Source organism: Nicotiana sylvestris, chromosome 9 (genome assembly GCF_000393655.2).
Source record: "Nicotiana sylvestris chromosome 9, ASM39365v2, whole genome shotgun sequence".
In the NCBI taxonomy this organism is placed as follows: domain Eukaryota; kingdom Viridiplantae; phylum Streptophyta; class Magnoliopsida; order Solanales; family Solanaceae; genus Nicotiana; species Nicotiana sylvestris.
Window position 1 is genome coordinate 71,547,772 of NC_091065.1, and position 15,927 is coordinate 71,563,698.

A 15,927-nucleotide genomic window follows, 5' to 3' on the forward strand; every position below is an offset into this window, starting at 1 on the left:
AATATCCAAAATAAGTGTGAGGAACATAGTTGCAAGCAAAGTTCGATAGATGGTACAAAGTAACTAGTGTTATGAATAGTTTGTACATTGGATACTACATTGGATGCTACATTGGATGTTACATTGGATGCCCATGTTGTGAATAACTTAAAGATTAAATTTCCTACTTTATGTCATCATCTTTACTTTTTATGCCTATAAAAGGCCATATAATTGCAATGGAAAAATACACCAAAGTGAAAGAAGAAAACACTTCTCCCTTCTTTCTATCTCTTCTTATTTACATTTTACTGCATTACTTTTATTTTATAATACGTTATCAGCACGAAACTCTAATTTTATTCTTAACTCCCGCTAAGTTGAGCCATATTTTATTAAGGTATGTATCATTATAATCATCTTATTTATGGCAGTACATATCATATGCTCACTGTTTGCAGATTACTTGTGCGCTTGAGCATCTTAAATAGTTTAAGTACATTGCAGTGATTAAATAACTATTTCCTTCCGTGCTCAACTCTTAGAGGACCTCAAAGTCATCAAACTAGCTATGCACTAATGTCATGGACTCCCTGGATCAAAACATATCTTTAAGGCATTTTGAAGAACTGTGAGAAATGAATTGACAAGCAATAATTTTTTAATTACTTTATATTTATTGGAACATATAAATAATGTTAGTCACGTTCAATTCTATTAACACATATATATCAATAATATAAAGTGAAATGAAACAAGTATGTAATTTCTACTTTATGGCAAGAATAAAATGAAATAGTAGATTGTTAACATGATATAGCTCTATTTTCATTTCTTTTACCTTAATCGTTTTGTTTTCATTAATTGTTTATTATTATAATTATTTCTCTAACTTATTCATCTTTTATGATAGTTTTCACTATGTCAAATTTATCAAAACTTGAATTTGTGGCACTTGACATCACCGGAAGGAACTATTTATCATGGGTTCTTGATGCTGAAATTCACCTTGACGCTAAAGGTCTTGGAAATACTATTATACAAGGAAATGAAGCATCAAATCAAAATAAAGCGAAGGCCATGATTTTCTTTCTTCATCATCTACATGAAGGGTTAAAAACTAAATATTTAACCGTAAAAGATCCACTTGAATTATGGATTAATTTGAAAGATCGATATGACCACCTAAAACTTACGGTATTACCGAAAGCTCGGTATGAGTGGATACATTTAAGGTTGCAAGACTTTAAAACCGTAAGTGAGTATAATTCTGCTATTTTTAAAGTAAGTTCTCTATTAAAATTATGTGGAGACACTATCACAGTTGAGGACTTATTGGAAAAAATATTTTCTACTTTTCACGCTTCAAATGTGGTGCTACAACAGCAATACCGTGAAAAAGGTTTTAAGAAATATTTTGAGTGAATCACATGCCTACTTGTGGCCGAGCAGAATAATACTCTATTAATGAAAAATCATGAAGCTCGTCCCACTGGGTCAGCTCCATTTCTGGAAGTGAATGTTGTAGCAACATATGATAAGTTTGAAAGAAAACAAAATAATTACCGTGGTCGTGGTCGTGGTCGTAAACGTGGACATGCCAGGGGGAGAATCAATTATCGTCATTATGGTGGAAATAAATTGGAGAACAATAAGGGTTCTCAAATTAATCATTCAAAAGGTAAAGCTAGTATGTGTCACCAATGTGGTATGAGAGGTCATTGGGCACACATTTGTCGTACGCCTGAACATTTTGTCAAACTTTATCAAGCCTCCCTAAAAAAAAGAAAATAATATGGAGAAACACTTGACCTTTGATCACGCCCAACTATGCCTTATAAAAAGGACCCTGCGGACGTTGCAAATATAACCTGAGTATTCTGCCCAGAGTCGAATCCACCGAGAGTTAACCTATCAATCACTATCTTTAGACCCACTAAACTCTTGAGAACCAATTTCCCCAAACGTTTGAATCACAGTTGATGGTGTCTTCAATAACTAAAATTGCAAGTAAATAAACAGCTGTAAACTAAGGATGCTAAGGTTGTAAATAATAATGATAAAACGCTAAGGTAATGACTTCCCCTATTGATGGAATCCCTTCTGTTTATGCTTCATACAAATTAACCAACACCTCTCTATCAATCATGAACGCTCATCTTACCGTAAATCTCTCCCGAGTAATCACAGTAATATACTCAATGCACTTTCCCGAGATACACTAGCTAGCTCTAATTAACACGGTTCACTTTAGATTGCACTCAAGGCTTCGTTATCCCTAATCCCGCCTTTAAACCTGCAGTTATAGATCCCACTTATACTTTGGAAGTGGTGTTGTTCAACAATAACTTAAATATGCACTCTCTCCCGAGTTATGCACACTAAATAGGCACAACTAATTGAGGATCCTGTCAATTAACTACAACATGCACAAAGTTGAACAAATAAAGATTGAGACTAGCAATTTGTATTCACATAAACAAGAAGTTCATCCCCCAATAGGTTCCATCAAAACCTTAGACAAAGGATTTAGCTACTCATAACTATGGGTAAACAAACTAAAACAATATTCATCATAAAACTTGCAAGAAAAATCAAAGAAAAGAAGAAAGATGTTTTGGGTGATCTCTCACAATTGTTTTTCCTTGCCAAAATACTCTCCAAATCAATACATGCCTCTCTTGGACGAAGTCTAGTGTTTAAAATAGGGTTTTGGGCTAAAAATCCTGTGTTTTGCACTTTAGTCCCTGAAGTTCTCCGCCTCCGCCGCGGTTCTGCCGCGGTCGCGGTCAAACCGCGGCCAAACATGCTCTCTGATTCTCACTTTGTCTGCAGCCATCTTCTACCGCGGTTCTGCCGCGGTCGCGGTGCAACCGCGGCAGTCCTCTTTCAGTTCTGACTTGAGCTGTTTCGCGTGGTTTACTTGACGGAATTTTACGATCGGCCTCTTTTTCTCCATATTTGATCCCAAAAGTACTCCATAACCTTCTCTGGTCATATATAACCTGCAAAGCATGAAAACACTAATAAGAGAATTTTGTTATCACTTTTATCATCCAAACTATACAAGAAGGTGGTTATTTAGGGCTTAATTATAGTTAAATTCACCTATTATCAACACCCCACACTTAAACCTTTGCTCGTCCTCGAGCAAGTTAAACCACACTTCTAGGCCTAATAGTTCGATGCATTACCCAATTTTTTCTTTATGACACACCCGCCATTATGAAGGAACAATCTAAGCAGTGCAACAGTCACGCCTCAGATGAAGACTCTAACACCATGACACACTCATGCTCACTCTAGTTACTCTAACAGAGGTGAAAACTCACTTTTTCTTCCTGAGTCACATGCCCTCACATCATAATTCTGAGAGAAGTTCCACACACATAAAATTCAAGCAACAAGGAACCAAAGATAGGAAGAATTCACTCACTCTCAGCAAAGAACATTCACATGCCACACAGACACACCATAAGCTTGCCCCTAGTGTACTACTTTACTAATCGAGCTATTCAGTCAAAGATCAAAAGGTCTTTATTTGGTTGTAATGTAGGCTAAGGGACGGGTAGGATATATTTGGATATAGTGACTAACCTCCCTAAGCACTTTTAATACACACTTCCTTTTATTTCAATTTCCATGCTCATGCCACTCGTTCTTCTACATTTTAGTTCATAGGTGATCCCCACTTTTCTTTAGGTGCAACTGTTTTTTTTTTCATATAATGTGTTACACTTACAACAATTTCGTGGGTTGCCTCCCACGCAGCACCTGATTTAACGTCGCGGCACGACGTAGGATGAGCGCATTTAAGGCTCGCTCGACCTCTATGGTTCAGTCAGGTGCAGCTCAGACACTTCCTTTTTCTCGCTCATGCCCACATATGGCTTCAATCTTTGACCATTGACTCTGAATGTACGAGAGTCATTCTCTGTGGCAATCTCAACAGCTCCTAAAGGGAAAACTTCAACTACTCGAAATGGTCCAGACCATCGTGACTTAAGTTTACCTGGGAACAGACGTAGTCTTGAGTTGTATAGCAATACCATGTCCCCGGGTTTGAAATTTCTCTCAACAATGTTTTGGTCGTGCAGCCTCTTCATTCTCTCCTTTTACAATTTTGTGCTCTCAAAAGCAAGATATCTGAACTCCTCGAGCTCATGCAATTCAGTGACTCTTGACGTGCCCGCAGCTTCCATGTCTAAGTTTAGCTGTTTCAATACCCACCACGCTTTATGTTCAAGTTCCACTGGCAGGTGGCAGGCCTTCCAAACACCAACTTGTATGGTGACATACCAATTGGAGTTTTGAAGGCTGTTCTGTAAGCCCAGAGTGCATCATCTAGCTTCCTTGCCCAATCAGTTCTTGTGGCGTTCACAGTTTTGGTTAACACACTCTTGATTTCTCTGTTGGACACTTCAACCTGTCCACTAGTTTGCGGGTGGTAAGGAGTAGCCACCTTGTGGCACACATCGTACTTAGCAAGCAACTTTTCAAAGATCCTGTTGCAGAAATGAGTGCCTCCATCACTGATAATTGCTCGTGGTGTCCCAAAGCGGGTGAATATGTTCTTCTTTAGAAATCCCACCACCACTTTTGCATCATTGGTGGGTAACGCCGCAACTTCCACCCATTTGGACACATAGTATACCGCAACAATAATGTACTTATTGCCATAGAAGCTGGCGAAGGGACCCATGAAGTCAATCCCCCAGATGTCAAACACTTCCACCTCTTAAATTGGGTTCATGGGCATCTCGTGGCGTCGGGAAATGTTCCCGGTCCGCTGACATTCATTGCAGCCCTTCACCCATAGGTGCCCATCTTTAAACATTGTCGGCTAGAAGAATCCAGCCTCTAGCACCTTTGTAGCTGTCCTAACCCTTCCAAAGTGTCCACCATACGCCGATGCGTGATAAGCCTACAAAACAGAAAATTGCTCTATATCGGGGACGCATCTCCGGATCATATTATCAAGGCATATTCTAAACAGATAAGGTTCATCCCAGTAATACTGGCGGCTTTCACAAAAAAATCTTTTCCTTTGGACCGATGAAAAGTCGTGAGGAACTATACCACTGGCCAGGTAATTAGCAAAGTCTGCATACCATGGCGCTTCCTGATGAGTGGTGGCGAGCAGCTACTCGTCTGGAAAAGTTTCCAGTATTTCCTCAACCTCAACTACATTTTCAGCTCCCTCAAGTCGTGATAGATGATCAGCGACTTGATTCTCAGTGCCCTTACGATCACGAATCTCAAGATCGAACTCTTGAAATAGCAACATCCAATGAATCAGGCGTGGCTTAAATTCTTTCTTTTCTATTAAGTACCTGAGAGCTGCATGGTCAGTATATACAATTACCTTGGACCCTATCAGGTAGGATCGGAACTTGTCAAACGCGAACACTACAACCAACATCTCCTTTTCAGTCACAGTGTAGTTCAACTGGGCTCCACTCAGCGTTCTACTAGCATAGTAGATTGGGTGCATCAGTTTGTATTTCCGCTGGCCCAGCACTGCTCCCACTGCATAGTCACTAGCATCACACATTAGTTCGAACGGGTGCTCCCAGTTGGGGGCAACAATGATGGGTGTTGTGACCAGTCTCTTTTTTAACTCCTCAAATGCTACCCGGCAATCATCAGAAAACAAAAACGGGTGATCTTTTTCTAAAAACTTATAGAGAGGGTTGGCGATTTTTGGAGAAGTCTTTTATGAACCTCCGGTAAAAACCGGCATGTCCAAGGAAGCTTCCGATGGCTTTGACTGAAGTCGGTGGAGGCAGCTTTGCTATTACATCAACTTTCGCGCGATCCACTCCATTCCCTTGCTTGACACCCGGTGCTCCAAGACTATGCCTTCTTGTACTATTAAATGGCACTTCTCCCAGTTCAGAACCAAGTTAGTCTCGATGCACCGTTTCAGCAAACGCGTCATATTTATTAGGCACTCATCAAATGAATTCCCCACCACTGAGAAGTCATCCATGAACACCTCCATTATGTCCTCAACCATGTCAGTGAATATGGCTGTCATGCACCGTTGGAATGTGGCAGGTGCGTTGCATAGGCCAAAGGGCATCCGTCTAAAGGCATAAATGCCATACGGGCATGTGAAGGAGGTCTTCTCTCTATCCTCCGGTGCAATGGAGATCTAATTGTACCCTGAGTACCCATCCAGAAAACAGAAGTGTGACCTCCCTGCCAATCTGTCCAACATCTGATCAATGAAGGAAAGTGGGAAGTGGTCTTTCCGGGTGGCTAGATTCAACTTTCGATAGTCCATACAAATTCTCCAGCCTGTGACGGTTCTTGTTGAGATCAATTCATTGTTGTCATTTGTCACAACCGTCATGCTACCCTTTTTAGGAACACATTGCACTGGGCTCACCCAGCTGCTGTCAGATATTGGGAAAATAATTCCCGCATCCAACCACTTTATTACCTCCTTTTTCACCACTTCCTTCATGTTGGGGTTCAGCCTCCTATGATGTTCCCTGGAAGGTTTGTGCCCCTCTTCCAGCAGAATCTTGTGCATCCAGTATGCGGGGCTGATCCCCCTGATGTCTGCCATGGTCCACCCCATGGCAGTTTTGCACTCCTTTAGTACCTGTAAAAGTTTTTGAACCTGCACATCTAACAAACTAGATGAGATAATAACAGGTGTGGAGTCAGGTCCCAGAAATTCATACCCGAGGTGGGCTGACAATGGCTTTAACTCCAGCTTTGGTGGTTCTTCAATGGATGGCTTAGCTGGAGGAGTTTCTCTCTTTTCTAAGTGCAAGGGCTCAAACTCTAGATTTCTCTCCCAGAACCCTCTACCTTCCAATGCCAACACCCATTCCGCCAAATCCTCACTATTCACTTCATCTAAGTTCATCAAACATGCAGCAAGGGAGTCCTCAATTGTCAACACCTCATCATCGGACTCTACAATTACATCCACGGCATCAATAAGAGAGCAATTGGTGAACTCGCTTGGTCGTCTCATAGACTTCTGCACATTGAATGTTATTTCCTCATCATTGAGTCTCACTGAGTCTCATTTTGAGCTCCCCAGTCTCACAGTCAATCGGAGCTCTCCCTGTGGTCAAAAATGGTCTTCCTAAGATTATAGGAATCTCTTCATCCACTTTGCAATCCAAGATCACAAAATCTGCAGGGAACACAAATTTCCCCACCTGAATAAGCACATCATCAAGGATACTGAATGGACGCTTCACAGTCCTGTCGGCCAGCTGCAACAACATGGAGGTGGGTTTAGCTCTCCCAATGCCCAACCTCTTATAGATAGTCAGGGGCATAAGATTAATGCTGGCCCCTAAATCACAGAGCGCCTTAGCAAAGGCGAAATTCCCAATAGTGCATGGAATTGTAAAGCTACCTGGATCAGACAGCTTTTCAGCAATAGGTCTCGTCACCACTGCACTACAGGTCTGAGTAAGTGTAACCGTAGCCAAGTCTTGAAAATCAAATTTCCGGGACATCAAGTCCTTCATCATTTTTTCGTACCCAGGCATCTCCTTTAAAGCTTTAATCAGTGGAATATTTACCTGGATTTGTTTGAGCATTTCAAAGAACTTTTTATACTGCTCCTCCTTTTGATGCTTGGCCAGCCTCTATGGAAAGGGTGCAGGAGGTCTCTTCTTCCCAATCACTTGGGACTTCTCTTTATTAGCTACTATTTCAACTACTGGCTCTTCAACTAGCTCAGCTACTTTCTCGGTCTCCTGCTGAATGTTCTTTTCTTCCTGAGCAGGCTGGACTGTCACCTCTGTCAGTATCGTAGACTCATCCAGCTCAATGGGCGCTGGAATGAATGTCTCAGCCTGTATATTTTATAGAGCTCTCTCTTGTTCTACATCTAGATCCCTGCCATTACGGAGATTTACCGCCATCAGCTACTTTGGGCCCTGATCTTTTGGATTAATCTGGGTGTCTGCAGGTAATATCCCCTGAGGACGATTGTTCAGAGACATTGAAATTTGGCCCAATTGTACTTCAATATTTTTGATTGCTGCGTCATGTGCATCTACTTTTTCATTTATTTTTGCATTGGACCCAATAACCTGTTGCATCATTGCTTCAAGTCTAGTGAACCCATCTTCTTGCCTTCCACCATGCTGTTGTTGAGGTGGAGGATACCCTTGCTACTGATTGTTGTACCCCTGTGGCCTTGGATAAGGTGCCATATTGTTGGGAGGTCTCATACCTCCCATGATTCCAGCGTTGTATTGTGGCTGAGGTGGTCTGCATGGCTGCTGAGTTTGCTGACCCCAGTTCTGATTGCCCCGTCTCTGGCCTCCATAGTTTGACATATACTTCATGTCTTCAAGGTGCTGATGATGATGATCATGTTCTGCATTCCAAGGATTACCAACTGGCTGACTAATGCAAGATATGCACAAGCCCCCATTGGTAGTATCTACAATGTGCACTTGTTGTTTCTGCCCTGATTCCTCCACCTTTTTGGTGAGTATGCTCATCTATGTCAAGAGGGTTGCCACATTTTCAGCCATGGAATTTGATGGGTCAAAAGGCACTGAGTGCACCACTGGAGTGATAGGTGCATTCCTTGTCGTCCACCCCGAATTCTGAGCCATTTTGTCTAGCAGACTCTGACCTTCTCTCCATGTTTTGCTCAAAAATGCCCCACCAGCTGAGGCATCTACAATGTTCTTCATGCTATCTGACAGTCCTATGTAAAACCGTTGTCCCAACATCTGATCTGGAATACCATGGTGTAGATATATAACCAACATTCCTTTAAACCGGCTCCATGTCTCATGCAGTATCTCCATTGGTTTCTGTTTAAAGCTCACGATCTCATCAATTTGTTGAGCTGTTTTGTTGGACGGGTGGAACTTGATGTGAAATTGCTTGACTAACTCATCCCAAGTTTCTATAGAGTTTATGGGGAGTGAGTTTAGCCAGACCTGAGCAGCTCCTGTCACCGAGAATGGAAATAATAACAGCCTGATTGCTTCCGGAGTTACGTTGGGTTGCCTTTGAGTTTTGCAGATCGACAAGAAGTTCTTCAAGTGCTGCTGAGGATCTTTGGCTGGTGTCCCAAAAAATAGTCCCTTGTTTTGCAGCAAGTGCAGCGTGTTGTTCGTGATCTGGAACGATTCAGCTTGTATTGCGGGCACAACAATGGCAGTGGCCAAATTGTCAGTTGTGGGTTGTGCCCAGTCATATAGTGCAGCCTCAGGCACAGGAGGTGCCATATCTCTGACGTTTCCGTTGACGTTGTCTACGTCACCCATGTCAATTTTGAGTTTGTGTGTTTGATGAGGTTGTTGAAGTCTTTTGTTGGCACGGTTCAATATCCGGAATTTTTTCTCGGGGTCTGAGAGTCCTTCAAGTAGTTCTCCAGTCCTCGTAGAGTTTCTAGGCATACACCTATGCAACCACGTCAACAACCGTCAAAAATTTCAATCAAAAATTTGGTGTAGAGAAAACTGACTCCACTAAGAATTTATGTATTTCTATCAATGGTAATTGATAATTCCGTTAACTCCCCGGCAACGGCGCCAAAATTTGATCACGCCCAACTATGCCTTATAAAAAGGAGCCTGCGGACGTTGCAAATATAACCTGAGTATTCTGCCCAGAATCGAATCCACCGAGAGTTAACCTATCAATCACTATCTTTAGACCCACTAAACTCTTGAGAACCAATTTCCCCAAACGTTTGAATCACAGTTGATGGTGTCTTCAATAACTAAAATTGCAAGTAAATAAACAGCTGTAAACTAAGGATGCTAAGGTTGTAAACAATAATGAGAAAACGCTAAGGTAATGACTTCCCTTATTGATGGAATCACTTCTGTTTATTATTCATACAAATTGACCAACACCTCTCAATCAATCATGAACGCTCATCTTACCGTAAATCTCTCCCGAGTAATCACAGTAATATACTCAATGCACTCTCCCGAGATACACTAGCTAGCTCTAATTAACACGGTTCACTTTAGATTGCACTCAAGGCTTCGTTATCCCTAATCCCGCCTTTAAACCCGCAGTTATAGATCCCTCTTATACTTTGGGAGTGGTGTTGTTCAACAATAACCTAAATATGCACTCTCTCCCAAGTTATGCACACTAAATAGGCACAGCTAATTGAGGATCCTGTCAATTAACTACAACATGCACAAAGTTGAACAAATAAAGATTGAGACTAGCAATTTGTATTCATATAAACAAGAAGTTCATCCCCCAATAGGTTCCATCAAAACCTTAGACAAAGGATTTAGCTACTCATAACTATGGGTAAACAAACTAAAACAATATTCATCATAAAAGTTGCAAGAAAAATCAAAGAAAAGAAGAAAGATGTTTTGGGTGATCTCTCACAATTGTTTTTCCTTGTTAAAATACTCTCCAAATCAATACATGCCTCTCTTGGGCGAAGTCTAGTGTTTAAAATAGGGTTTTGGGCTAAGAATCCCGTGTTTTGCACTTTAGTCCCTGAAGTTCTCCGCCTCCGCCGCGGTTCTGCCGCGGTAGCGGTCAAACCGCGGCCAAACATGCTCTCTGATTCTCACTTTGTCTGCAGCCATCTTCTATCGCGGTTCTGCCGCGGTCACGGTGGAATCGCGGCAGTCCTCTTTCAGTTCTGACTTGACCTGTTTCACGTGGTTTACTTGACGGAATTTTACGATCGGCCTCTTTTTCTCCATATTTGATCCCAAAAGTACTCCATAGCCTTCTCTGGTCATATATATATCCTACAAAGCATGAAAACACTAATTAGAGCATTTTGTTATCACTTTTATCATCCAAACTATACAAGAAGGTGGTTATTTAAGGCCTAATTATAGTTAAATTCACCTATTATCAACCTTTCAAAATAATGATGATGAAGCAGGTCCCTCAAATAAATATGATTCTAAGGCACATCTTGCATATAAAGATGATGATTTTGAAGGCCTAAAAAATATTACTCATTTAGAAGTTGGAGACTTCTTTGAGGATATTGACTGAAGAACTAATCATCTTACTGGGGAATGAAGCTATAAAAGTTGTTATTTTTATGTTTGCAACTAGTTTTATTTTTCTTGAGTGTATTTTCCTAATGCATCATGTGTTGCTAGTTTCTACATTCCTAATGTATTTCTTAATATATTTTTTTCTGCTTGTCTTTCATATTTCTTATGATGTATTATTTGTTTTTTTTATGAAGAATATGAAAATTCCCCAGTCTTCAGTTGGACTCAAGATTAATAAAGATGATATATGTCTTCTGGATAGTGCTACAACACACACTATTTTAAAAGATAAGAGATATTTCTCTTATTTGGTAATGAAAGAAGCGAATGTTAATACAATATCCGGTAGTACAAGATTAATTGAAGGTTCTGGAAGAGCCAATTTATTACTACCAGGAGGAACAAATTTGGCTATTGATGAAGCACTATATTGTAGTAAATCTCAAAGAAACTTATTAAGTTTCAAAGATATTCGCCAAAATGGCTATCATATTGAGACTACAAATGATGAAAAGATTGAATATCTTTATATTACTACAATAATGTCCGGTAAGAAATATGTGCTTGAAATGTTACCTGCTCTTTCCTCCGGCTTATACTACACAAGTATTAGCAGGATTGAAACACATGCCATAGTAAACGAGAAGTTTACTAATCAAGATAATTTTATTATTTGGCATGACCGGTTGGGCCATCCTGGTTCTAATATGATGCGTAAAATAATTGAGAATTCACATGGACATGCAATGAAGAATCAGAAGATTCTTCAATTTAAGGAATTCTCTTGTGCTGCATGTTCTCAAGGAAAATTAATTATTAGACCATCAACTATTAAAGTTAGGATGGAATCCCCTGCATTTCTGGAACATATACAGGGTGATATATGTGGGCCCATTCACCCCCCATGTGGACCATTCAAATATTATATGGTTTTGGTAGATGCATCTACAAGATGGTTACATGTGTGCTTACTATCAACTCGCAATATGGCATTTGCGAGATTGTTGGCTCAAATAATAAAGCTAAGAGCACAATTTCTAGATTATGCAATTAAGACAATTCGTCTTGATAATGCTGGTGAGTTTACATCCCAAGCCTTTAATGATTATTGTATTTCAACTAGGATAACAATTGAGCATCCGGTTGCTCATGTTCATACACAAAATGGTCTAGCAGAATCATTGATCAAACGCCTCCAATTAATTGCTAGACCAATGCTTATGAGAACAAAACTTCTCATTTCAGTATGGGGTCATGCTATTTTGCACGCAGCAGCACTTGTGCGGATAAGGCCAACAAGTTATCATAAAGTCTCCTCATTGCAATTGGCTTTTGGTCAGGAGCCAAATATTTCCCATCTTAGGATCTTTGGTTGTGCGATATATGTTCCAATTGCTCCACCACAACGCACAAAGATGGGTCCTCAAAGAAGGTTGGGGATATATGTTGGATATGAATCTCCTTCTATTATAAAATATCTAGAGCCGATGATTAGAGATTTATTTACGGCAAGATTTTTTGATTGCCATTTTGATGAATCAGTATATCCAACATTAGGGGGAGAAAATAAGCAACTGAAAAAGAAGATAGATTGGAATGCATCATCACTGTCTCATTTAGATCCTCGAACAAATCAATGTGAACAAGATGTTCAAAAGATTATTCATTTATAAAATATTGCAAATCAATTGCTAGATGCATTCACTAACCTACCAAGGGTGACTAAGTCACATATTCCAGCTGCTAATGCTCCAATTCGAGTTGATATCCCGACAGAACAATTAATTAAAGCAAATGAGTCTAAGCCATGCTTGAAACGTGGTAGACCAATCGGTTCTAAAGATAAAAATCCTCGAAGAAGAAAAGGAGCAAGTGATCAAAGTGAACATAACACAGAGGTAGTGGCTCAAGAAGAGCCCCAAGACGTAACAAATGATAAGACCTTAGGAGAGGTCCAGGTACCTGAAAATAATGAAAATGAAGAGATATCAATAAGTTATGTCTCAACCGGGAAAAGGTGGAACCGAAATAATATTGTTATCGATAACATTTTTGCTTATAATGTTGCTGTTGAAATAATGCAACAAGATGAGGATCTTGAACCAAAATTTGTCAATGAATGTAGACAGAGAAATGATTGGCCAAAATGGAAAGATGCTATCCAGGCAGAGTTAACTTCACTTGGAAAACGTGAAGTCTTCGGACCCATAGTTTCGAACACCTGAAGGCATAAAGCCAGTAGGGTATAAATGGGTTTTTGTGCGAAAACGAAATGATAAAAATGAAGTCGTTAGATATAAAGCACGACTTGTGGCACAAGGGTTTTCCCAAAGGCCTGGAATTGATTATATGGAGACATATTCTCCTGTAGTGGATGCTATCACCTTCAGGTATCTCATAAATATGGCAGTGCAAGAAAAACTTGATATGCATCTAATGGATGTTGTTACAGCCTATTTGTATGGATCATTAGACAACGAAATTTTTATGAAAGTACCTGAGGGATTTAAAGTGCCAGAAGCATATAAAAGTTTTCGAGAAACTTGTTCAATAAAGCTTCAGAAATCTTTATACGGATTGAAACAATCAGGTCGTATGTGGTACAATCGCCTGAGTGAATACCTGTTGAAAGAAGGGTACAAGAATGATCCAATTTGTCCTTGTGTCTTTATAAAAAGGTCTGGATCTGAATTTGTTATAATCGTCGTGTATGTTGATGATTTAAATATCATTGGAACTCCTGGGGAGCTTCCAAAAACAGTAGACTATTTGAAGAAAGAATTTGAAATGAAAGATCTTGGAAATACAAAATTTTGTCTTGGTCTACAAATTGAGTATATGAAAGATGGAATATTTGTCCATCAATCAACATACACCGAAAAGATTTTAAAGCGATTCTATATGGATAAAGCACATCAATTGAGTACCCCGATGGTTGTAAGATCACTTGATATAAAGAAAGATCCATTCCAACCTCATGAAAATAATGAAGAGCTTCTTGGTGCCGAAGTACCATATCTTAGTGCATTGGGGCATTAATGTATCTTGCCAATAATTCTCGACCAGATATAGCTTTCTCAGTAAGCTTATTGGCAAGATTTAGTACTTCGCCAACACAAAGACACTGGAATGGTATTAAACATATATTCAGATACCTCTAAGGGACCATTGATATGGGTTTATTTTATTCAAATGAATCCAAGCCATCATTGATTGGTTATGCAGATGCAGGACATTCGTCTGATCCACACAAAGGTCGATCTCAGACAAGCTATTTATTTACAAGTGGAGGTACAACCATATCATGGCGTTCGACAAAACAAACTATGGTTGTTACTTCTTCAAATCATGCAGAGATAATAGCCATTCACGAAGCAAGTCGAGAATGCGTTTGGTTAAGATCTATAACTCAACACATTTAGCAAACATGTGGTCTTTCTTCGAAAGAGAATATTCCAACAATATTGTTTGAAGACAATGTTGCATGCATAGCTCAATTGAAAGGAGGATATATCAAAGGAGATAGAACAAAACGCATTTCACCGAAATTCTTTTTCACTCATGATCTTCAGAAGAATGGTGAAATAGATGTACAATAAGTTCGTTCAAGTGATAATTTGGCTGATCTGTTAACTAAGGCGTTACCAACCTCAATATTTGAAAAGCTGATATATAATATTGGAATTTGTTATTGAGAGAGAATTGAAAATGTGGAATTTTGCCAAGGTGGAGATTTGTTGAAGTTTGGCAAAATGCCAAAGTCCCACATTGGTTGGGAGTTAAGTTTGGGGGGGATTTTTCCCCTATAAAAGAAGGCCTAATGTTTAGGATTGAAACACACCTCTCATTTGCCTTCTCATCTGTTTAAGGCATTTGTATCTTCTCTCTTTAGTATTATTTCACTTGTATTTTTGGAGTGAAATAAAATATTGGTTGTGTCCGAGGAGTAGGCAAAATTAGCCGAACCTCGTAAATTCTGGTGTTCCCTTTATTGTTGTTTTATTGTCTTATTTATTATTTGGTGGCTGTCATAATTTTTGGTATAGTAGTTGTGACTTATTCACACTATATACATTTGGCTTCCGCAACAATTGGTATCAGAGCCAAGGTACTGTCTAAGTATGCTCTGTGGTTGCAGCATAGTCTGATCTTCCACATCAGAAAAGATTTATCTTGGTAACTGAGTCAAGGTTCTGTCTGAGTATGCTCTGTGGTTGCAGCTTAGTCTGATCTTCCACACCAGAAAGGAAATAATCTTGATTTGTGTCGTCAGCTATTAAATAATATTTGTGTCAAAGATGGGAGACAATAAACAAGAAGAATCTACATCAAGTGTCAACAATACGTCATCATTGGCATCTTCGCTTATGACAAGAATTGTGTCAAATGCGAAATTTGCGGTCGAAATATTTGACGGGTCCGGACATTTTGGGATGTGGCAAGGCGAGGTTCTAGATGTCCTTTTTCAACAAGGGCTAGATCTGGCCATTGAAGAAAAGAAACCAGATGTTATTGGAGAAGAAGATTGGAGAATTATCAACCGTGTTGCTTGCGGTACCATTCGATCCTACCTTGCTAGAGAGCAGAAATATCCATACACAAAGGAAACTTCTGCAAGTAAATTATGGAAAGCACTGGAGGATAAATTTTTGAAGAAAAACAGTCAAAATAAATTGTACATGAAGAAGAGACTGTTTCACTTCACCTATGTTCCTGGTACCACGATGAATGAACATATCACCAGTTTCAATAAGTTGGTCACAGATTTGCAAAATATGGATACAACTTATGATGATGGTGACTTGGCCTTAATGTTGTTGGCGTCACTTCCTGATGAGTACGAGCACCTTGAAACTACTCTACTCCATGGAAATGACGAAATTTCTCTCAGAGAAGTTTGTTCAGCTTTGTACAGCTATGAACAAAGAAAGCGAGAAAAACAGAAGGGCGG

The 15,927-nt window shown here is 39.7% G+C and overlaps 2 protein-coding genes across 2 annotated transcripts; both read right to left on the reverse strand.

Moving 5' to 3' along the window:
• Window positions 1-3,809: 3,809 nt before the first annotated feature.
• On the reverse strand, window positions 3,810-4,681 carry LOC138877741 (uncharacterized). Its single transcript, XM_070157373.1, has 2 exons — window positions 4,279-4,681; window positions 3,810-3,991 (listed from the first exon to the last, which is right to left on the reverse strand). The coding sequence occupies exons 1-2, from the start codon at window positions 4,679-4,681 to the stop codon at window positions 3,810-3,812; spliced, it is 585 nt and encodes a 194-aa protein (XP_070013474.1).
• Window positions 4,682-5,122: 441 nt separating this feature from the next.
• On the reverse strand, window positions 5,123-6,973 carry LOC138877742 (uncharacterized). Its single transcript, XM_070157374.1, has 2 exons — window positions 6,271-6,973; window positions 5,123-5,610 (listed from the first exon to the last, which is right to left on the reverse strand). The coding sequence occupies exons 1-2, from the start codon at window positions 6,971-6,973 to the stop codon at window positions 5,123-5,125; spliced, it is 1,191 nt and encodes a 396-aa protein (XP_070013475.1).
• Window positions 6,974-15,927: the final 8,954 nt, after the last annotated feature.

Excerpts from the sequence above, each read along its gene's own strand:
- LOC138877742 (XM_070157374.1), bottom strand. The coding sequence starts at position 6,973 with ATGAGACGACCAAGCGAGTTCACCAATTGCTCTCTTATTGATGCCGTG. Across the intron at positions 5,611-6,270 it reads CGTCACAGGCTGGAGAATTT|CATTTGAGGAGTTAAAAAAG; the intron begins GTATGGACTATC and ends ATTGCCGGGTAG.
- LOC138877741 (XM_070157373.1), bottom strand. The coding sequence starts at position 4,681 with ATGGGTCCCTTCGCCAGCTTCTATGGCAATAAGTACATTATTGTTGCG. Across the intron at positions 3,992-4,278 it reads AGCCTTCAAAACTCCAATTG|GTAAACTTAAGTCACGATGG; the intron begins GTATGTCACCAT and ends GTCTGTTCCCAG.